The sequence below is a fragment of the Parasteatoda tepidariorum genome, chromosome 4, assembly GCF_043381705.1.
Source record: "Parasteatoda tepidariorum isolate YZ-2023 chromosome 4, CAS_Ptep_4.0, whole genome shotgun sequence".
In the NCBI taxonomy this organism is placed as follows: Eukaryota; Metazoa; Arthropoda; class Arachnida; order Araneae; family Theridiidae; genus Parasteatoda; species Parasteatoda tepidariorum.
The window spans coordinates 1072061-1097010 of record NC_092207.1 but is presented as its reverse complement, the minus strand read 5'-3'; the positions used below and the strand labels follow the sequence as shown (position 1 = coordinate 1097010).

General features: G+C 31.5%; 1 protein-coding gene across 1 annotated transcript; it reads left to right on the top strand.

The window, feature by feature from the left end:
* Positions 1–4644: 4644 nt before the first annotated feature.
* On the top strand, positions 4645–18841 carry LOC107439272 (uncharacterized). Its single transcript, XM_043051210.2, has 2 exons — positions 4645–4733; positions 15902–18841. The coding sequence occupies exons 1-2, from the start codon at positions 4728–4730 to the stop codon at positions 17834–17836; spliced, it is 1941 nt and encodes a 646-aa protein (XP_042907144.1). The 5' UTR covers positions 4645–4727; the 3' UTR covers positions 17837–18841.
* Positions 18842–24950: the final 6109 nt, after the last annotated feature.

The window sequence follows — 24950 nt, the reverse complement described above, 5'->3', positions numbered from 1 at the left end:
TAAGATTCTATGAGATTATTCATATGAATGGATTATGCATGATTCTGAAGACAATAAAAAGGAAAAGTCATACATATTTTGAACGCTGTGCGTTGAAGGTTAATATATAAAATTTTTTTAATCATTTTGAGATGTGACAATTAAAGGGCAAAAGAAAGGAAATTAATAATAACAATCAATTAAAAATGATCCGTAAGAGTGCAATCGGTGTGTTATTTGTCTGTAACAGCTCGAATCGAATGGTTGGAAACAACACGTTCTATTAAAAAGGATCTCATTTTAACTTGATTCTCACCTTGAGTATCAAAATAACTATTAATTATGAGATTATATAGGAGACTATATATATATATGAGAATTTTTTACCTACATAAATCATTGGATACTTCTCAAGCTATTGTGAGTAACATTAATGCCTCATACCAGCCATGCATTGAAATATATTGTGAGCAATCAATTTAAAAACCAAAACAAAGTTCCGCTCTACAACTCAGAATCAATTTTGAATTTTTATATAAAGCTCACTTATTGTTGTTGAATTTCACAAAACTGTAATAGACAAGAATTGTAATTGTGTAATTGAAATGTTAAATTATTAATAACAGGCTAAGCTTTCAAAATATTACATGCAAATAAAATTTTTAATAACATCTAATCGTTATTAATAATAAAGATTTTTATATAAATTTAAGCAATCGAAACTGTTCTGGCCTTATCAACACTTTCACTCATGAAAAATCTGATAGCTTCTGATTTATATATATATATATATATAATACATATATTTAATATATATATATATAAAATTGAATTATATGGTATTGAACAAAAATTAGGAAATCGTGTGTGTTTTTATATCCTCTATAATAAGTCATCAAAATTAGGTCATTTTTTTCACATTTATATTAACTTGCAACCCCTAATATTTTTCCTTTTTTTTTTTGTTGTTGTTGTTGTTGAAGATCTGAAAAATGGATGTCATAACATTAGAAAAATTTTTACCCTGCATCAAAAGGACCAAATAATCACGCAGTGTTTAACCTTTTAAGAAATATTTTTAAAAAATATATCTGAGTAAAAAAAATTCGAATAGAAGTTAGGTATTTTTTTACAAACCTACTACTATTATGTTTCATATCAGTAAATTTTTATTTTGCTGCCATGCACAGTGCTTGTTGGTTAATAATTTTCTGTTCTACAAACCCACATGAATAGCTTCAACAGCATTTCCGTCTGACTTAACTCATTTTGTTGTTCATCAGCAAAATAATTAATGAAATAATAAATATATATAGAATAGCGAAAAGTTAAATATCGTAAGATTAACGTGAAATGCCATGAAAATCATAACCATCTTTCCAAACGGAACACGTAATACAGCGAAACTCCAAACCAATCCTTTTTACAATTTATAAACTAAATATCTGCCAATCAAATTCGATTTAACGTAAAGCAAGATTTCACGCAAACAATCAACTGATTTCATTTCGGTGTATTCACCTTGAGTTAAAAAAATTTCACTCTTTTGTTCACTAGGGAAATTCACTCTTTCATTTTAAGAGAATAACTAGTATAAAGACTGCTGGTATCGAGCTCAAGGAAACTCAAATGTCTACCCCTGATAAATATAAAATGCCTATATCATGGACACCCAAGAGAGTAATTTATAATGTTGCACTGTGCAACTCTCTAGAGAAACCAGGACGACACTTGTAATGAGCGATGGAACAATAAAGACCGAAATATTGGACACCACAGAGAAAAGGAAAGAAAGAAAAACTTCCAAACAAAATTTCTCTAATAATTTGATTTTGAATTTTAAATAGCAACATGATTAAAAAAAATTATGATAAAATTCATAATATAAATCTGAATTAATAACAATGATAGGAATAATAACAATAAAATGACTCATAATTATGCATAAATCCAATACTTTTATATCAGATTTTTATTTTCCCTTAAAAAATTACAAATTGAAAATTTAGTGAAATTTTTTTTTAGTCGCTATTCGATTATTTGGAAAGTTCGCCTTGTGCTTCTAGAATTTAAATATGTTTAAATGAAGTCTTCTAGGATTTAAGCATGTTTAAGAATTACACCATTCACAGGGAGGGGGGGGGGAACCTCTGGGTCTCTGGCACAGAAACAATTTTATTTAAAAAAATATAAAAAATCAGACTTAAGTTTCACTTGTAAGAAGAATTGTGGTGATCAATATATATTGTAAAATATTCAGAGAGCTCTAATAACGAAATTAAGCTCTTATCCATTCCTTTCTGTAAATGATGTTCGAATTATGGCGATCAGAGAAACCCACCATTTACTTGCAGTAACAGCAGAAATTCCCTATGTGTCCCCCCCCCCTATTCACACTTCGGTGATTTCCACTTGTGAACAAAAACAAGAAATTGAAGAATGATTTCAGAGCAGAATTTTTTGTTTTTTTTTGTTTTTTACCTCGGCGGAAAAAAAACTTTTTAAACAATACTTCCTTTTATAAATGTCTTCCGTATTGTTGTCAATAGAAATCAATTACGTAATTGCATCGTTTTTATTTTTAAAAAAAGTAATAAATAAAATGCGTGAATGTAACTTCATAAATGTATCGTAAAAATTGCTGAAAAACACATTTAAAGTTGTTTTAGAAATTACTAATAGCCTATAAAAATAATTTGTAACATTCAGTTTTTCTAATCGAATGAGATCTACTAATTAATCTACATGCATAATAAAATAAAGAATTTGTGTGTCCTGATGGTGGACAGAGACTCTCGGCAAAATTTCTTGGCCATTCGGCATATTTCTCAGTTTTTATTTAATTTTATTATCAGTCGTGGAACAGCTGAATCGATTTCTGTGTTTACGATTATTCAACTCAGTAGCCTTGTCATGTGGAACCCAACCCAGAAGACAAGGCAACTCCTGGATCAAGTATTAGGAGAAATTTGATGGAACTAACCCGCATTGGCATTGCATGGAGAAAAACGCCACGAAAACCTCCCACGGTTATCCTGACAGCAAAGGGATCCTAATAGATGATCCGACTATCACTTAGAATATTTTACGGCAGCACTGTGGTCGGAGCAAGCCGGTTGCGGATTTCGCATCGACCCGCCATCGCTGGGATTCAAACCCGGTTCACCTCATTGGAAGGCGAACGCTCTATCTCCTGAGCCACCTCGGCTCCTCTGATATTAAATGAAATTTTAAAAAAAATAAGCTAAGATAACTAAAAAGCGAAGATGAGGGCGAAGATGAGGGAGAAATTGTCAAGAACCGTAAAAATTCGTCATACATATTATTAGTTTGAATTTGGCAATACGCACTACTGGCAATAGTGTAATGGGTGCATTTTTAATAAGTACTAAATATACTGTTACGAATAGGTCCAAAGTATTTCATAAGTACATTGGGTGCCTATTACAGGTGCAACAATAATGTACATTTTTATGATAGATAATGAGGAAAAATGATTTTTATTCTCCCCCCCCCCTGAAGATATAAGTACAGGAGAAAGTAGCTTGATTGTGGTGAATTTTAAATATCATGAGTTGGCTAGTGCAACAGCATTATGCCAGACGATACAGTTAATCTTTATTTTGATAGGATAAACTATTAAATGCGTGTTTTGGCGTTTTGCTCAGTCTAATAACGTAAAGCCATCGGGAAAGGCAACACAGTGCGGTCATAATTGTAATGGTATTTTTCGATTAGCAGGGCGGAAGGGCCATTTTTTTAAAAAGAATTTTATGTATTGAAGATTTTTTTCGGGTGACGTTTAGTGTTCAAATAATAAAATAAATTAAGAAACAAGTAATGTATATAAAAAATTTAAATTTCTACTTGCATCAACAACGAAAAATTTTATTTTAGTTACTTTTTATTAAGTAATTTAAAAAAAATTCTAAATTTAATTCTAAATCTAAACTACTAAAATAACTTTTTGTTAAAAAAAAATTTAATAAATAGCATTACTGTTAGCATTCTAAAATAACCTAGTACTAGCACCGACTATTTCGTATATTTAAAAAATTAAATTGAACTTCAAAATTTCATGTTTCTGGCATGTCACAATGTTTCCAATAATAACTATAGTTTCAAAACTTCCCATAAATTTTTCAATATCTAATTTTTTTTTAATTCTCATCCGGCGTAAGCATTTCTAGAATATACGCAGAGGGTATTATTTACAAAAAGTTGGTCAATAATTATCAAATAATTAAAGACTTTTCTCTCAATATAATTCTAAATCTAATCTAAAATCAATTAGTTAAATTTAATGGATGAATTATTTTGAATTATCTTGAATATTAGTGAATTTCTTTGTAAAATATATTTTAGCATATTGTTGGAAGTAATAGTTTTTTTTTTAAAAAACTGCTATCAAATCTCTCTACAGTTATATAATAAATGCTTAAGACTGATGATTAAGATTTTACATAGAATCTTAGAGTGCATCGAATAATGTGGTCTGCCTATCGCAAGTTAATCGAGAGACTGAATAATACACTTTCTAAAATCTTTGAAGAAGGTTATTGTGGAATGATTGTCACCAGGATTTGGTTAAAGTCCTGTTTATTTATATAAAAAAAGATGTCCTCTTTACGTGTCTCGAAAAATCGACCTCATTCATGATAGCCTCTGGTCCAAACAATCATCTCTATAAGTGTGAGAGGACGGTCAAGGTTTCCCCCATTTGACACTACTCTGAATAACACATCAACATGAAAGTAAGTCCTCTTCTTTATTCTCTGCTTCGACCTCAAACGATTTTTATTAAATCAAAAGAGAGATTCTCTTATTTTTCGGGAAAACGGCCCTGAGATCATTGTACGGGGCGAAGGATATATTTTACTATATACAGTCAAACCCCGTTATAATGAACATGGTTTATAGTGAACTCCCGGATATAGTGAACGAAATGTTCGCTCCCCTGCCTTGCTATGCACTCATATTATTTTTTGAGGATATAGTTAAACCAAAAGAAGAGAAGAAATTGGATAGTATGAACTTTCTTCTGTTTTCGACAGATTTTTTTATCTTCCTTTTTCGGTAATTTTGTAATTTTTGCGTAAAATATATTTATACCGATTTTTAAAACCATCTTTTGAGTGGAATGTAGCCATTTATTCTTGTTTGCTTCTTCCATCTCAGTTTCCCATCCCTCCATTTTTTATACGCAAGACGAAGAGTCGTAAAAAATAACACATTTTTTGGTACTATTGTTTTTTAATCACTTTTGTATCTATTTTTATGGGTCATTTATTTAAATGATATGTCATAAAAAGGTGCAGTTCGGAAAAATGAGTTAAAATTGTTCGCAGTACGGATAGAGGGAAGTCCCGGTTATAGCGAACCGAAATTTCGGCCTCTTGAAGGTTCACTATAGCGGGGTTTGGCTGTATTATTTTTGTTTCTCTAATATATATACTTATTTTCAAATTTTTTGGTGACCATTTAACTAAATAGTATTTTATAATTATAAAAAATTATAATTTTCAACGCCTAGTTTTACCGTTTCCCCCTAATACGTTTTGAGTTATGAAAATTCACATTTCAAGCTATATATCCAGATTTACAAACAATGGAAGAGTTTTCGCTAAACTGAATGACGGGAAACATAAAAAAAAGAGAGTTTGACGCAATAATAGCTAAAAAAAAATATATTAACCAAATCAGTAACATTTTTAAGGCTGAATGTTCTTTATAGTTTCTCTAGAAATGTGAAATATATCGCTATCTCTATTTTGATTTATGACAAGCTCGTTAATTCATTTTTTAAGCAGCAATAACTCCCCCCTTAAAATACGGAGATAATTGAAACCATACTTCCATAGGATAAACATTCATTTTTGTATTGTTTATGCAGTCTTGCAATCCTAGAAATTTTTTATTTTATTTAAAGATTAAGATAAGCTTTCCTAATAATAAGATAATTTTCTGCGAGACACGCTTAAAACAATACTTAAAACTTTAAGAAATGGTTTAAAAATAATGAAAACAATATGCTTCAATATTTATAATTTTTAAATCAATTTTTAATAAAAGTATCTAAGCATATTTTATGATTGGCTTTTAAAATAATTTTCAAATTAAATTTTTATATATTTCTTAATATGTTTACGTGAGTCAAAAATGTAAACAAAATTTTAAAGTGTCTAAAATGTATGTATTCCACTTTTTTTAGTTCTTGACATATCTTGTTTCAGCATGCATTGTTAAAAGGAAGAAAAAAAATCATTTGAATAGGGGGAAAAAAACAGTCAAAACTTCTGCAAGTAGAAAAGGAGGAAAACTTGCCTTCTAAATCAGATACAAAAATAAACTTCTCAAAATATCAACAATTAAAATCATTAAAAAAATATTTACTTTAACGTAGCGGAAAAAAACATTACGCAATCCAAACTCATTATATTAAGCAAGGAATATTAAAATAATAATAATGTTTATCAAATTTAAAAAAGGTGAAAATATGTCTTCGTTTTTCCTATTTAATTCTCACTTAATTTCTTTATTCTTTTTTTTTAACTGGTGAGACTGATTAATAAAATTTCTTTCTTGTTTATTTGAACTTGACTGTTGATTATTAATTATATTTTAAGTATTTGTCTTTTTATTTTTAAGTAAATCAGAAAAACGCAAATTAGGCACTAAGAATGTAGACAGTTGATTAAAGCCTATTTAATAATTTTATAATCGCCATTGAACAGTCGATCCATTTTTTTTGGACTACTAATGCTCAACTCCTTGTCATTTTGAACCCAATCCAGAAGACAACTCCTGGATCAGTACTCCCAGAGGTCAGATTTGCTAGTGGAACATGGAGAACTTTGTGACCAGACAGATTGAACGTGATGAGTCAGTCACCATTTACTACACAGAGAGTCTTTTGCAGGGACATTGGACATGGGCCCCCAGGCTATCCCGGCCCCTCGATTCAGCCTATATTGTATGGGTGAAGAATCAAAATGTTTTACTAATTAACGCAAAATTGCTATAATAGTATACCTGCCAACTTTTAAGCATTTGGCGTAAAATTTTATTTTTACATTTAAAGTGGTAGTAAATATATACTATTATCTCTTTTGCAAACTTATTTTTAAATGATTTTGATCATCACTATTCTTAAAAAAACTAAGCATATATATTAATATGTGCTACTGTCATGGTTTACAGTTTAAGCCTTTTCAAATACATCGTATTTTTATGCTTAAAATTGAAATTTTAATTCCATTTCAGTACCACTGGGAAAAATCATAATGGAAGGGATAAAAAGTTGGCAGGTATGTAATAGTAGTAATAATGATAGCATTGAAAAATATGTCACCTATTTAATGATGAACACTCATTTCATCTACGTTTAAAAAAAAATAATTTCCAGAAATTTTATGAATTTAAATATCCTTTCAAGACTTAATTAAAATTCTAATGTGAAGGTAGGTAAATTTCTTTAACAATAGATCCAAAAAAACTTTTTTTTTTTTAAATTATCGGACACTCCTTCATAGACCATCTATGTATTAGCAGTTAGAAAGCACTGATCCTTATTTGTTCAAATGTCTTGTTTTTTCTATTATCATTCATTTAACGATTTAACTGAGCGCTGCACGAATTCGGTATACAATGCCTGAAAAGGGTGAAATGATAAACATGATGATTCACCGCTTTTTTAACATTTATTTACTAGTTCCCGTGGTTTGTAACCCAACTCCCCCCCTCTGGAAGTTGGCTGACCTTTATCGCCTACTTTTTTCTTTTTAATTGAAACAAGTAATATAACAAGCAATTCCTACTTAAGGTCAACAAAGACAAATCTTTATCAAATTATTACAATTAACATAAGTATGTAACTAAAATGAATTAATTAATGAATTAATATTTGAAAAAAACGGTATTAACATCAAAAGCGCGTGGTATCAAACAACTATAAAAACAGTGTTGCCATCTGCTGATAACCGTTCACCCCCAGATGGCTTTGTAAAATCCCCTAAAAATTTTTAAAAAACCCCAAAATTTTAAACTTAATGTATAAGTATTAAAAAATAGTACAAAAGTTAAATAATGTATAGAACACGTTGCTTTAATATTTTTTAATATTTTATTATCAACAAATTAATCTCTTTTTACATTTCAATCGTTATATTATCTTTAATTTCTACTAACATATTTAAGATATTTTTTTTCAATACTTTTCGACTTGCACATTTTTTCATAAATATTTTATTATCAACGATATAGTCTTTCTTAATATTTTAATTGTAACATTATGCTTAAATTTCTGATAAAATATCCAACATATTTTCGTCAATGCTTTCTGATTTGTATATGTTTTTGCTGTTAAACATTTTTAACATAGAAGAAGTAGATACAAAATCCTTTACCCTTAAACCTTTAAACTGCTTTTCGTGTTCCCAATCTTACTTGTACTTTTGTACGTACTTCTTTTTTTCTTTATCCTTTGGCATTAGTTTTAAACCATGCACATTAAAAATTTTAAATAATTTGAATTCAAATTCTCGAAACGAACAGTTTGATCGAGCTAAGTAATAACCTACTACATTCAACAAAGGGGTAAAGGTTTAAAATTATATCTTAATCTTTCTGTTTTGGTTTAACATATTGATTTTCATATTACCATCTCACACATTCAGTTATAGAATTGGATATTAGAAGGTAACCAAAATGAAACTAGTAAAATTCACAAATGACCCTAAAACAAACGCCTAAAACCCAATTCCCCTAAAATACCCACTGAAGATAAAAAAAAAAAATCCCCCTAAATTTAGGGGGAAAACCCCTAATCTGGCAACACTGTATAAAAATATAAATTTGGTCATGTGGCCACACGCACTTCCGCGTAAAATGTTCTTTATCGAATTTATCTGACACAGCGAATATAGAATAATTAAATATTTAAGTGGGAGCAATAAACTTCACTGATGTTATTTTTAAAATATGTGGGAAACTGAATCGCTTCTAGTAAAATTTAAAACAATGACTAACGCTTAACCCATCGGAAAATTCCGTTTCATTTTTCGTTCATCCCTATTTAATGAATATTTGAAAGAACTGTATTAACATCAAGTGTCACCAGAGCCGGATTATACCTTTCGTGGGCCCTAGGCACAGCCGTTTTCGGGGCCCCTTCCCCCACTCATCCCCTCTTTTCAAAATATATGCTAAAATTTTCTTGCATATTTTTTTTTTACATTTTTATTAATATGGATTTTAATTTACAAATTTGTTTATCGAACTTTATCTGCAATACCGACATACTGCCGATATAGCAGTTGATATCGATAATACGTACCATTATGATTCCCTTTACATAGTTATCGATCGAACTAAACACTTCACGTCAACAATACAACAACAAACCAGCAAAGAAAACAGTGAAATTGATAGTGAGATTAATTACAAGAAATATTTATACTACAAATAGCTTCATAGTTTTCATGATACTACTATGATAACTAAGTGAAGGAAATTAACATTGTCAAAAGTAAATCTTTTGAAATTATTTATAAATAAATTTGCAAGGTAGGTTAAATGTTTACTAATAGAAAAAAAATGATTTAATACTATTTTAATAAAATGCGTAGTTTGGAATTCGACAGCATAATACAAGATTTCGTTGAATCCAAAAATCGCAAAAAAGTAATATATTAGATCATAAGATTCTGCAAAATAATTTATTACCGAAAAATATTATATTTTTATTTGTATCTTCATAATTTTGTGCAAAATACACTTGTTGTTTTTAAAGCTAAATTATTTTTGTCAACAAATTTTTTTCTCCCAAGTTTTTCGTAGGCCCCTGAATTTCGTAGGCCCTAGGCACGTGCCTAGTGTGCCTATAGGTTAATCCGGCCCTGAGTGTCACCCATATCAAATAAAAATAAAAAAAACTGTATTTGAAGTCGAGTGGATGAATGAAAAGTATTTTATGAACATAAAATATTTTTAAAATACTATAAAAGTATACATAAAATATCATAAAAGTATACATAAAATACTATAAAAGTATACATAAAATACTATAAAAGTATAGTATTTTAATATATATAAATATTTAGAGGAAGAGTGTGAAACCAGTGGTAGGAATTGAAGATAATCATGTTTAATAATATTTAATTAATTTTGGTAATAGATACTAATTGAAATTTAAAAAAAAAAATTATGCTACGTACTAAAAACCAAAATGTGCGGAGAAATGGTACTCAAATGGAATATCAAAAGTCGCCATTATTACTGCCAACTGTATTTAATTGAGCCTTGGTGATTCAGGAGAGCTCGTCTCCTAAATAGGGTGACGAATCCCGCGATGGCTGGTAGATACACATTCCGTACCCGGCTCGCACCGACCCCAGAGCTGACGTAAAATATCCTCAGGGGTAGACGGATTATGGGATGGATAATAGTCACCTTACCGTCCAGGTTAACCGTGGGAGTTTTCGTGGTTTTCCTCTCCGTGTAACGTAAACGTAGGTTAGTTCCATCAAAAAGTTCCATCAAAAGTTTCTCCCAATACTCCATGCAGGAGTTCTTATGTCTTTTGGACTGTGTTCAAAATTATAAGACTACGGAGCTCAACATTAGTAGTCGTAAACTCATAATTGGGCCTGCTGCTCAACGTTGGTTATGAACTCAAATGGTACTTAAATAATTTCTGTAATATGAACTCTTAGTACTATGGTAAAGGATGCAAATTTAATCGGTACCAAATACACTAATGTGGTAAAATTAATATATATTTTCACAAACAATTGAAACTGCATTAATACTGTGTGCAGTTTTAATATAGATGAGAGGAGATGTTTTGCATGCCGTCAAAAGTGATAACAAGTACCAGAGAAATATCGCTCAACTGCGATTGACCATCATGAATTGACCTCGAATAAATAACATTCCAAGAGATTCCAAATACAGTTTGACGTTATTTGGATGGGATGAGCTACTAAGAACGTGTTTTGCTTAATCTAGTTACGTAAACTCCTGAAGGGACAAAAAATAATAAATAAAAAATAAAATGATATTAACTTTCGTTTTTTTTTTCTGTACTGATTTATTGGTAGTTAAATTTTTTAAATTTATACGATATAGGGGTATTTAGTTAGTAACATATAAAATATTTATCCTAAAATTTCAAAATATGCATTATCATTTGATATATTTTGGAAAGAATAGAATTTTAGAACACGCATTATTTTTCATATACTAGTGGGCTGTGCGCCCTGATAGCTAGCGCTCCATGTAAAAACTTTTTTATTTTTTTTTTAAATTACATCTTTTTAGTAAATACTAAATCATTAAAATAAATTTGAATTCAAATAAATGACATGTAATTCGTTAAACCTATTAGAAATGTGCTATAGTATAATTCGTGATCTAAATCAAAAATCGTCAATTAAATTTGTAATTTATAAATTAGTGAAAAAAAGCGCTTTCGACAAGATACTAAAATAGAGATCTATCGACAAAGACTACTCACTTCAGCCTAGCTTAATAATATGAGATAGCCGCAGCTGATGCTCTTTGGTTATTTCAGTTTCCGTTTTTAAAAAGCGCTATATGTTGAGCCACCTCAGCTAGATTTGGCATGTGACATTTTTAGCGGCAATCATGGGTCGATTCGCCGTGTAAGAGAAATAGTAACGTGAACAAAGCAAAGCAAACGCTGCCACCGGCCGAAAAGAAATACAGCCAAAATTCGGGAGCCACGTAAGAGAATTATATATATTAGATTATTAATAAACATTATAACAAATATTGCAAATAAACTATACGACACTCAACAAAAATTGTCACAGTTCTGCAGTAAAATGGAGTATAATATGCATTGGAACTTTTTGAGGGGTTTTAATTGTTCATTTTTAGTTTTAAACATTGGAAGAATGGATGGTTTTAGATTTTTCATGCCCACACATTTTTTGATCACTTATAAGATCACATTCAACTACATAACCACAAATAAATATTTGTAAGAATCTTAAAAGCATTAATAAAAGAAAGCAGCTCACGATCAAATAAAACGAACAGACGATAATCTTGGATTTTCTTGGAGCCTTTATTTAATGACTAAAACTTCTAGTTTAGAATGTCATATAACATTTTCGAGTAAAAATTATTATAGGATACTATACGTAGAAAAAAACCATGTAGAAAATCAACAAGTGATTAGTTTTTATACACCGAACTTATTTTTTAGAAATGTCAGTGTCATCGGCAAAAATGTGAAAACAATTCTGGATACTTTCTACTCGAACGAGTTCATTTTCATTGAATAATTTGAAACTTATGTTACCTCAATTTTTTATGCATTTTTGGAAACCTTGCCGAAAATGAGTCTAAAAAGTGATATGGATTCAGAGTTACAAATTAATATTGAACTAAAAGGGCAAAAACTTGATGAATCATACATTATGAATCATAAATGATTAATCATAAATGATGAATCATACATTAGTTAAACGGGTTGAAATTCTACTAAGACAGTTTGATTGGCGAATGCAACTTGAAACTCGAATGAAACTAATAGCTCGTATTAACAATTAACTAATAGCTCTAAGCTCGTCTCACAACAAAACTAGTTTTTAATGTTTTTTAATCTCTCTTTTCACATAAATGATTTATTAGCTTTAAATAAAGTTTTTTTAAACACTCAAGCATAAATTTGAAACCCTAGTGAGCACATATTTTTTTAAAAATATTCTTTCTTTTTTTTAAAAATAAAAATAACATAGACTAACGATGAACGGCACAAATAAAGCACATTAAAACTGATTATTAAAATGTCTGATTCAAAAAATATATTATTATACCGGATATCAGGATTTTTCAAACCCCGTGTAAAAGCTTACCCAATCACTGATAAAATCTCTTAAATAAGCGATGAAATCGGCACAAATAAAGTGCACATTTAAATTTCGAGTGTTGTATTAAAAATATCGGGATTTTCAAAGGAAAATGCGTAACAATTAAGTTTCTCAAAACGATAGCTGTTTAGATACACGATAAAATTGAAACAAATAAAGAACATCAAATGTGTATCAAATCGAAATTCGCTCGTTTATTTAATACCGTATTAAAAAGATCGAAATTTTAAGAAATAAGCCGAAAATCCCAAAATTCGATCGAAAAGCCACTTGTATTAACTATGAAATGAACACAAACAGCTTCATACTAAAGTTTGAAATTCTAACGTTAAAAAAAAATTTTTTTTTTTTGCATTAAAAATATTGAGATTTTTAAAGCTTTGGACACTTTGTAGCGATAAATACAATGATTTAAATTCGGCGCATAAAAACTTAATGCACAATTTAAAAATATTTTTTTATTTTCCAAAAAAAATGTATATTAGTTATTTTTTATTATTATAATAAGGTGTTGCCGAGATGGTTCAGGGGAGAGAGCGTTCGCCTGTCAATGAGGCGAACTGGGTTCGAATCCCTGTCTATATGAATCCCGCAACCGGCTTGCATCGACCACAGTACTGACGTGAAATATCCTCAGTGGTAGACTCATGGGTTAGAGTCTCCTTGCCGTCAGGCTAACCGTGGGAGGTTCTCGTAGTCTTCCTCCTCATGTAACGCAAATGCGGCTTAGCTAAATTAAAAAGTCCACCAGGAAGGCAAATTTCCCACAATACTCGATCCAAGAGTTCCCTTGTCTTCTGGAGATTGGGTTCAAAATTACAAGGCTATGGTGTTGAACATTAGTAGTCGTAAACTCATAAAATTGGGTCGGCTGTTCAACGACGGTTAGAATAAGTTGCTGCAACGGGCTGCGGGTTGAACACCCCTATAAATACAGTGTATTATTTCTGGATCGTGCGCCCTCAAACCTGGGAACCACCCACTCCCGCCCTGTGTTATAGGGGTGTTATTCTGCATTGAAAAGAGGCAAGATTTGTCAGAACTTTTCAAAATTATACAATTACATTTTCTTAACATATATATCTACAGATATCTGCACATTTTCGGAATTGAAAGTGTGAAACAGATGTTTGATTAGAACTGGAGCGTTGATTTTCCCGATAAAAAATGACGATAAGAAAATTTAAGATTTCGTACTTAGTTTTATTACAAATCATTTAATAACTAGTGTTATTTATTAGATAAAATAATTATGTAAAATTACATATTTTTGCATTTTCTGATATTTTTACTTTTTACGCGTTTTTCCCTGCTCTTTCTGTGTATTACAATATTTTTATCTCAATGATATTTTTTAAAAATCCACTTAAACTTCACTGGTAACCTTAATTATTAAAATAATTTCTTATATTATATAGTTTCTTATATTATACATGTGTGTGTGTGTTTGCGTGTGAGTTAAAAATATAGAGAAAGCATGGAGAAAAATATAAAGAATTTTTAAAACGGAAGAAGAAAAAATTATAAAAATAAAACATTTTTTTAAAATTATTTTTAAATAAATCTTAATCCTCCTTATATCTTAATCCTTTTCCTTATTTTGTTTTTCGACTTTTATTGCTAGTTTTAAATTTTTTTTCCGTATTTTCTCTATAATGTTAACTTGTTTTATGAGTTCCATGTACTTGCAATGCATATTATACACTGAAGAGCCAAAAAAAACTGGTATACCTGCCTAATATCGTGTAAGGCCCCCGCGAGCACGCAGAAGTACCTCAACACGACGTGGCATGGATTCGATCAAAGTGTGAAGTACTGCTGGAGATAATTGACACCATGAATAATGCAGGGCTGTCCATAAACCAGTGGGAGTGAGAGGGGGTGGGGATATCTTCTGAACATCACGTTGCAAGGCATCCCAAATATGTTCAATAATGTTCATGTCTGGGGATTTTGGTGGCCAGCGGAAGTGTCTAAATTCAGAAAAGTGCCGCTGGCCACCAAATCCATGCCACGTCGTGTTGAGGCACTTCTGCGTGCTCGCGGGGGCCTTACACGATATTAGGCAGGTATACCAGTTTTTTTTTGGCTCTTCAGTGTATAATATGCATTGCAAGTACATGGAACTCATAAAACAAGTTAACATTATAGAGAAAATACGGAAAAAAAATTTAAAACTAGCAATAAAAGTCGAAAAACAAAATAAGGAAAAGGATTAAGATATAAGGAGGATTAAGATTTATTTAAAAATAATTTTAAAAAAATGTTTTATTTTTATAATTTTTTCTTCTTCCGTTTTAAAAATTCTTTATATTTTTCTCCATGCTTTCTCTATATTTTTAACTCACACGCAAACACACACACACATGTATAATATAAGAAACTATATAATATAAGAAATTATTTTAATAATTAAGGTTACCAGTGAAGTTTAAGTGGATTTTTAAAAAATATCATTGAGATAAAAATATTGTAATACACAGAAAGAGCAGGGAAAAACGCGTAAAAAGTAAAAATATCAGAAAATGCAAAAATATGTAATTTTACATAATTATTTTATCTAATAAATAACACTAGTTATTAAATGATTTGTAATAAAACTAAGTACGAAATCTTAACTTTTCTTATCGTCATTTTTTATCGGGAAAATCAACGCTCCAGTTCTAATCAAACATCCGTTTCACACTTTCAATTCCGAAAATGTGCAGNTATATATATATATACCAATTAGTACAATCAAGCAGAATATTAAATTTATGGGACACTCGTGCATCTGTGTCCAGAAAGGCTCGAATTATTATGACTTTTTTGAAAAACATATTTACGCAAGTCGAACTTAGGAATCCACAAGTTGTTGGGGAATCTAACACACTTCACATAATTTTAACTGATTCATGCCATACTTAATTCTTATTGTTATATAATTAATTTCAAAGAATATTAATTCCTGTTTATTTTTCAAACAAATAATGCATCTACAATAAGTCATAAAACAAACATTTCTTTTTTTTTTCTTCTTCCAGGTTCTGTTATTGTGTATAATTGGTTTGGCATTTGCTACTGAAAGAAACGAGCAGAACTACAAAGGTCCAGTCATTTACACAAATTTACCCCCTCCTATTCTCTTCTTTCCTAACTTCCCTGATGAGCAACAAAAAATGGTGAGTGAGGAAAAGCGTATCGAATACGCTCCGCTCCCTTACGAAGATCTCCCTCTTCTCGTTTACCATTCAGAGGATCAACCTCCCATTCATGTGGTGCAGAGAGACAACAGACCGCAGCAGCAGGCCCCTTCATCAGGGCTACCAGACCTACAAAACCATCAGTTTATCAGTATAGGTCTATCCACGGTACAACATTTACCGCCTGAATCGGTTGAAACACACGACAGCTCGCCTGATGATCAACAGACTTCGAATCAACACTTCCCAGAGCCTCAGTACAAGGAAGCAGCACCACCGCCCATAGCGATTAATCCTTCACAACTATTGGACAGTAACTCGCCCATCAAAGCAAAACTGCATCAGTTGCTGCAGCAGCATAATGCTCTGCGTCATCACGTCGAGCAACTCCAACTTACACCACTCACAAAAGACGGGCCACCATCCAAAATGAACAAAGCACAGCAGCCGCAGCAGCAACAGCAGCAAATATTAAGGCATCCGCCACTTGCTAATCATCAACAAATGCAGGAAGCTCCTCCAGCAACAAAGAGGCCTGCTCCTATGAATCGACCTTTCCAAGCCTCAATGGGTGAAATGACGCAAGATTTTCCTCAAGGGCATCACGGCATAGGACCTCAAAACATTCCAGAATTTCAAAGTGAAGGATATGCTAATCATCAACAAATGCAGGAAGCTCCTCCAGCAACAAAGAGGCCTGCTCCTGCGAATCGACCTTTCCAAGCCTCAATGGCGCAAGGTTTTCATCAAGGGCATCACGGCATAGGACCTCAAAACATTCAAGAATTTCAAAGTGAAGGATATGCTAATCATCAACAAATGCAAGAAGTTCCTCCAGCAACAAAGAGGCCTGCTCCTACGAATCGACCTTTCCAAGCCTCAATGGGGGAAATGGCGCAAGGTTTTCATCAAGGGCATCACGGCATAGGACCTCAAAACATTCCAGAATTTCAAAGTGAAGGAAGTCCTAGAGCCGAACAGATGAAAAGGCCTGTCACTAGGCATCGAAAAGTAAATTCTGGAGAGCGGAGAAAATCCCAAGGAGATTCGAAAAATGATGCGATGAAGGAATCAGGACGCGTTAGGGAGCAAACTTTAAAGCAAACAAGAGGCCGAACTGCCCCTTCGAATCTTAATTCAAAGGAACAGTATCAACAAATAATTATTCACGTCCCTCACAGTGTTGTTGGAAAACCCCGAATTGCTATCCTCCGGGACAATACTAAGCCACATCTGAGAAATAATAACAAGAATAGTGGCCCATTCCGAGTACCCCCTCCAGAAAATAGACCAAACAATCATCCTTCCAAACATCTTCCTGATCCTAGAGTGTTCAAACAATTTCATGTTCAGAATGAACAAAAGCCTCCTTCCAGTGACAGGAGAGGGTCGTCACCTCCCCATTACCACCCACACATCAACATTTCTTCACCCAGAAGACGTTCATCTACTGGTCACTCAGAATACGCTGAGGCCATTGATAATCACAAGCGGCTTCTGGACAAAATTTCAGGACATGCCTTGAGAACTTTTGTAAATAATTTAGAAAAAGCTAGAGCAGAGACTGGTTCCCGGAATTCTGAAGTTCGGAAGTTTAAACAGGGGAATTCAGATGGAAGAAAATTCATTTCGCAGGCAGATATTTCTGTGAAAAGGGCGCGTATTTTTATAAACTTGAATTCAAAGAAGAAGCCACCTATTATCGTATACAAAGGTCGTAAGCCACCCATAGAAATCTATGGAAACAAACAAGACTTAAGGATCGGTGCCCATTAAATGTTCTTAACTGCGATTCAATTTAACTGTTGTCAATAGAACATTCTGGAAAGGCTTTCCAACAAACTAGAATAATTATCGATTGTTGTTTACCCATTTTCGGCCACAGTTGCGTAAACGTACCATTTCAATAAAAATAAAAATAAAAACATTCTGAAGATATCTAGAAAATATTAATAATTTAAATGAAGTAATAACTTTCTGTTCAGAAATTTTTTAACTCCGCTAGTTTCTTAACTTGAAACGGTGATAGACAAATTCAAATTTTTGAAAATGTACAATTATTCCATTTGGTTTTATGATGGGCTAAAGTAGCAAATACTGTAAATGAGATAAAAGAAATTTCATTTAGTGTTCAACTAAATGTTTTGTCCATTGACTAATGGTACATATACGCTCCATTTTATTTCTTGAACAAAATACATTTCATGCACAAAACTTTTGTGTCTGAATGAATGCAATTTAAGCACTTTTCAAAGAAAATACCGCATTTGATAAAATGTCTGTGTTGGTTCAAAAATGGGTTACAGCAATGTGTGAAGAAACTACAGTTGTCAGAGTTGTCGTTGAAATAATGGAGAAACAATCAACTGTTATTCATGTGATTAAAACAAGGAATCAACAAACTACAGTTGCCGTTAAAACAATCAGTTCAACAAATTACAGTTTATGGAGTTGTGGTTAAAACAGTTGGTTCAGAGAATTACAGTTATTGAGTACCATTCAATGAAAGGATCAAGAAACTACAGTCATCAATTGATACAATGAATCAACAAGCAACAGTTGTCAGTTTTAATTAAAACAATGAATTAACAAACTACAATCGTCAGTTATTCTTAGAACAATGAATCAACAAACTACAGTTACCTGTTACCATAAAACAAATATGAATACAGTTATCCGAGTTGTTATCAAAACGAGGGTTGTCCAACTTTTTTCCTAGTCTCACCTTAAAGTACGTTGTTGACTTTAAACTGTTTTAATAAAAGGATGGCATTGCTGTAATGTGGTTCTTCTGAAATTATTTTTATGCAACAATGCGATTTTTATGCAACTATTATCAGAACCCATCACTTTCTCCATATCCTCTGCTCATTTAAAAAAAAAATGCGTCCTATATTCTTTTTGATATAAAATTTATAGGATACTGACTTCAAAATCTCTTAAACACACAACATCAAATGGTAGGTCTATTGTGAAAAGTTTTATACAGAAATTTCAGAATTTAGTTACGAAAAATTCCGTCAAATGGAGCTGTTGATGATCAGAGCTATCAAATATAGCAATAAAACATGAGATGAGGTTTTCATATGGAATTAGGAGGCTTAAATCATGTATTATATTTATATAGCACTACGATATTTGTATTTTTTCATAAACTCTGAACAGAGTACAGCGCTATCTTCTGACAACTAAATACCTAAATTTCTGCCTAAAATTGTTTTCAACTTTATCATTAGACATACCGCTAATTTCGTTCCTAAATCGCCTTTTTCTGGGTTATTCAATATTGAAATCAGTCTTTACGAACGATATTAATTCAGAACGAAAGATATTAACCGGTCTTTTTTTAAAGAAAAATTTATGCCTTATTTATTCTGATTCTTCGTTCTAAAGTTTTCCGAAATTCAAATATTCATTTTTTCTCGACCCACTCTTTTAAACTTCATATTATGTCTGATGATTAATTATTATCTGTCTAATAGCAATTGTTACAATTTGTTCTTTAATGATTAAATCACGAACAGATTTAGGAAGATAAAAAGTATAATAAACAGAAATTCTGTATTCATTTAAAAATAAATACTTTTTAAGTATTCAAGTGCTCTATGTGTAGAATTTTGTTGACATCCTTTTTCGACAATTTTCAATCTCAATATGCTTAGGTCACTGAATCACGGTTAGTCGCGAAACTTTGAAGCTGGCCCACAACGGGCTGTTGGGGGAATATTTTTTATTGTATTTCTTCAAACTATTTGGATATGGAACTATTTTCTTTCTTACAGTTTGCATACATTCTTCTGGTGATGGTTAATAGGCAATCACGACTTAAATGGCGAGACAATCGAAAACAAAGATCCTACTTATTAACCTTATCTTATGATTGATGCGATGTTTATCAATCTCCTACTTTTGAATTATTTTATAACATTTTTCATCCCTTGATGTTAATGGGTCCGAAGCAATACTATAAAAAGTGTCTCATTTCAGAGTTGCGGTATTAAATTTGTATTTCAAAAGAAATAGAATCCGAAAACAGTCTACGTTTTCCGCGTGAAAAACGGATTTTTGTATTGCATTGTTGTCATTTAAACTGTCTTTTCCCTTCAATAATTTGAATTGTCAACAATGTTTAGCTTTTAAAAACGAATTTCAGTCTATCGCACTTTTTTTAAATTCCTTTTTATGTTATGTAAATACAACCAACTATGGGATGTGGTTACACCATTTGATTTTAAAAGCTTTCTGAAATTACGCGTTTATTTAGCTTAGAGTAACGTTTTTATAACTCCGTTTTTTAAAATTTAAATAACGTTAAATCAACGATAACTGAGCTGAAAAAATTTTACATACTTTAGTGTCAATTCATCGGCGATTTTGTTTGATTGTGATTAATATTGCAAATTGAAATTATTTTTTTAAAAAAAACTTTAATTGTGTCGGTATGCGCATTTCAGTTTTGTACAAGATTGTGTGTTGAAATAAATACATTAATTAAATTTTTTTTAATCTTTTTTTATTGTACAGTTACTTCTTATTCAGTTGGTAAAAAAATAATTTGAAGCGAACTTCAAAAGCTGCTTTACGGGCAAAAGTGGTAATAAACCGAACAATCAAGCGTTATCTGCTTTTCAAAAGTTCAAGTATTAACTAACGTTTAAAAAAAATTGAAGCAAGAAAATGACTGAGAAAAAAAAACTGAGATGACTATTTGTAAATTTGAATTCTTATTACTCCTAACTACTTTCTTAATTCTTCTCAAAATATTCTTTTCACTTCTCTCGAACGAAAATTGGAATGTACAGTGAGCTAAATATAAAACAGACCACCCTGAATAACTTTTGATCTAATGATCAGATCCTCACGTTTCTAGAACTCAATCTTAATGGTTCAAGGGGGTGTTCTCAAATATGCTAATTAATGAGTGCTAACACTATTTTAAGTTACATAATCAGACAAAAAAAAATTTACTTTCTCAGAATACCTTTTCTTTCCGACGGATTTGAATTTATGACTCCTACGCTATAGAGAGTATCTGCAATCTGGAAAATATAGTGTCCATACTTAGGGCAGGGAAAGGGTTCAAAGTTTGGAAATCTTAATGTTCATTTTAAATTTTACGAAAACTCAGTGCCAACCGTTAATTAAAAGAAATTCTGATGATATTTTATCTGCAGTAAGCAGTTAATGAAAGGTTGTTAAATATAGTATACATTTGTCTGTTTCTGAATTTTTAATAAACATCTTTGTTTTGCGCCATTTCCCGTTATGAGATCTTTGTAGCATCCTACATATCGAACTTCACCAGTTTAATTTGTAATAAAATTCAAATTTAAAAAATCTAAAAACTGACAAATGTGCAGCAGTTTTAAATGACACAAAAGGCATGACACAAAAGGCATCATTTTATAACTTTAAAATTTATGCGGTAAATTCCAAAGAAGTAGTAAAAATTACGCGGACACTTCACGGTAGAATAATTTAAGGAGCACTCATATCCCTCGGTCCTTTCCCACTGCGGCCAGTAATGCTTAACGTCACAGATCTGCTAGGAACCGTGTCCTAACGATTAGGCCACTGCCAAGTGAGTATTTTCTTCTATTAGCTACCACTAAGACTTTTAAAAAAGCTTTGCCTATTTCCTATCTTTTAAATTTGTTTTATTCTACAAATTTAATCATTCCTAATCACTTTTTAAATGAAATAAATCAGTTAATTAATTTTAATTTAATTTTTGACGTAAGGCGAATGCAAATTCACTAACTACCAAAAATTCTCCATCGTTTTATAATGGTGTAGATTAAGGAATTGAAGTAGATGATGAAAGAAAACAGGATTATAATCATGATAAAGCCTTTATTCAGTAGAGCAACTGAGATTCAAAATTAAAGAATGTTATATCCAAATAACTTTTTTTGTGTAAAATAAAATAAATTTGCTTAATACTATTGCTAAGGAAAGTCCATGGGTGATTAAAATCCAACACGTTTCCCCTGATCATATTTTATTTATTTTTTATAACCGTCGTTGAACAGCCGACCCAATTTTTTGCGTTTACGACTACTAATGTTCATCTCAGTAGTCTTGTAGTTTTGAACCCAGTCCAGAAGATAAAGGATTGGTCATCTTAGTCGTCACGTATTAAAATTGTGCAGCAGTTAAGGTAAATTTATAAGGTAAACACAATTTTGATTGTCTAATTTTAGCAATAAGCATCGACTTTGACATTCTCATATCATAACTATATAACAATTTAAAGACCATCTGTTTATTTATTCCTGATTCAGGAAAGACTTTATGTGTGACAAGATATTGAGTCAAATAAGAGAATCTTAACAATTTTTATACTTTACTTTAAATAAAGAAAGTAGTTTTAATGCAATTGGGTTGAAAGGCTGTTCTCTAAAACAATTAATCGATGTTATGATAATAAAACAAGACGCTTACGATCAGTTATCACAGCAAAAGTAAGATTTTTATTAGCAAATAAGAAACAATTATTACCATTCTGCAAGGGACAGAAAAAAAAATTGGTCAAACAATTTTCAGACGAACAGAATGCATAACAATCTAATAATAAATGTTTAAACTTTTAAAGCAAGTCACAAACAGTAACAGCTATTGTGTAAACAAAAGTAAATAAATAAATAATACAAGTTGTTACTGAGACTATTATATGATTCGAGCAACTTAAAAATTCATTTGAAATTTTAAAAACTAATGAATACTTCAAAAATAATAACAAAAAAGTTTTCTGTGTCTCATTTTTGAGGCAGAATATAAATTAAAATACACATCTCACTTTTTTTGATCCTGCTTTTCTCTGAATCGTTCTTATCAAAATAGATGCTTCGTCCTAAATTACGTTACCTTAAGTTAGTAAATGTGTTTTTGTACTAAGGAGGAAAAAAAAAAGTCTCATTTTAGAGTGTCAATAAATTTAATAATTTTCATAGTATTTTTCCACATCTTTATTAGAAGCTCATGAATTGAATAAAAAACATCCAATTGTTGAGTTCCAAAGACCAATTGTTGAGTTACAGAATCGAATAAGCTAAAGTTGTTATAAAATTATAAATGATGAAATTAAGGATGCATAGCATGAAAGGATAAGTATATACAAAATATATGATAAAATTAATTAGGAAACAAATAAAAAACAGGTGAATAATTTCACATATGCAGAAATAACAGTGATAGAAGCAAGAGTATAGGAAAATATCGGAATTTTCCCTGACAAATTTCAGATACATTTAAAAAAAGTTTAGCTGCCGCAATTTTAAGTTTTAATAAATGCGATTTGATTTTATAAAAAATAAATTAACTATGCGAAAATAGTAGTGCATATGTCCTAGATTTGTTTCTTTATGTCATGTCATTACTTAAAAATATTTTTCCCTTTATTTTTATAATAGTACGCATTTTCTGGAAAATATTAGAACAAATTTAATGAAAAATTTTCTCATTTTTTTAAGTACTCCCTTTTGAAGAAAGAAGAATAGATTTTCGATCGAAAGTTGCTCAGTATAAAATAAATGTAATGTTTTTATAATTTCTAAAAAAATTTTTTTTTTTTGCTATATACACTCTATAACAAAAAAATCGACGCACCAAGAAGCAATCATCCAATTGCTTTGAAATTTCGTATGCATGGCTGGAATGATGCAGACTAGAGACGTACAGTCCAACTGCGTCCTGACGATCATCGAAGAAGTGTTTGGAGACGCACAGGGCAGAGGGGGGATCCTGCCTTCACTATTGCACGCCACACCGGCCCTCAACAATACATTATGGTCTGGGGTGCCATTTCCTTTGATAGCCGGACCCCTTTGGTCGTCATTAGANTGGGGTCGTATAGTCTTTAGCGACGAATCCCGCTTCCAACTGTGTCCTGACGATCATCGAAGAAGTGTTTGGCGCACACTTCTTCGAAGACGCACAGGGCAGAGGGAGGATCCTGCCTTCACTATTACACGCCACACCGGCCCTCAACAAGGCATTATGGTCTGGGGTGCCATTTCCTTTGACAGCCGGACCCCTTTGGTCGTCATTAGAAGTACACTTACTGCACAGCGGTACGTCGACGACATCCTAAGACCTGTTTTGCTACCGTTCCTTTTGCAGCGCCCTGGGCTGGTTCTTTAGCAGGACAGTGCCAGACCACATACGGCACGTGTTGCTATGAACTGTCTGCAAGCTTGACAAACTCTCCCTTGGCCTGCCAAATCACCAGATCTCTCTCCGATCGAGCATGTCTGGGATATGATGAGAAGGTGATTGCATCTGGCACGAAATGTTGATGACCTCTTTCGACAATTGGATCGAATTTGGCAGGAAATACTGCAAGAGACTACCCGGGAGTTTATCAGTCTACGCCAAGCCGTGTGGCAGCTTGTATCCAGGCTAGAGGCGGGCCAACACCTTATTGAACTTATTACTGTAACTCTGCAATAAATTTTTCAATTGTTCTGAAATTTTAATCATTTACTATTGTGCACATTGTATTCCTATCCACCAATTTTCGTTTTAATCGGACAACTCCTTCATGGTGCGTCGATTTTTTTTTTTGTTATAGAGTGTATATTGTAAGCATTTTGAAGGAAGATATATATTTTTTTCTAAAATAAAAAATAGTGAAAACACCTGGTAAAAATTAAAAAAAATTAAAAGAATTATTTTTCAAAATGAGTAAAAACAATTTTTGATGCTTTTTTAAAAAAAAAGAAGCTAAAATTCTGAACACTTAATAATGTGATGATTTATATAGGAGGTAATTTTTTTTAAACTTAGTTTATTAATTAAGGTATTCAAAAGAATTTGATTAATCTGAAGATATAAATATTTCATTTCTCCAAATTTTTATTTAATTTACAGGAATAGTTTCTATTTGAAA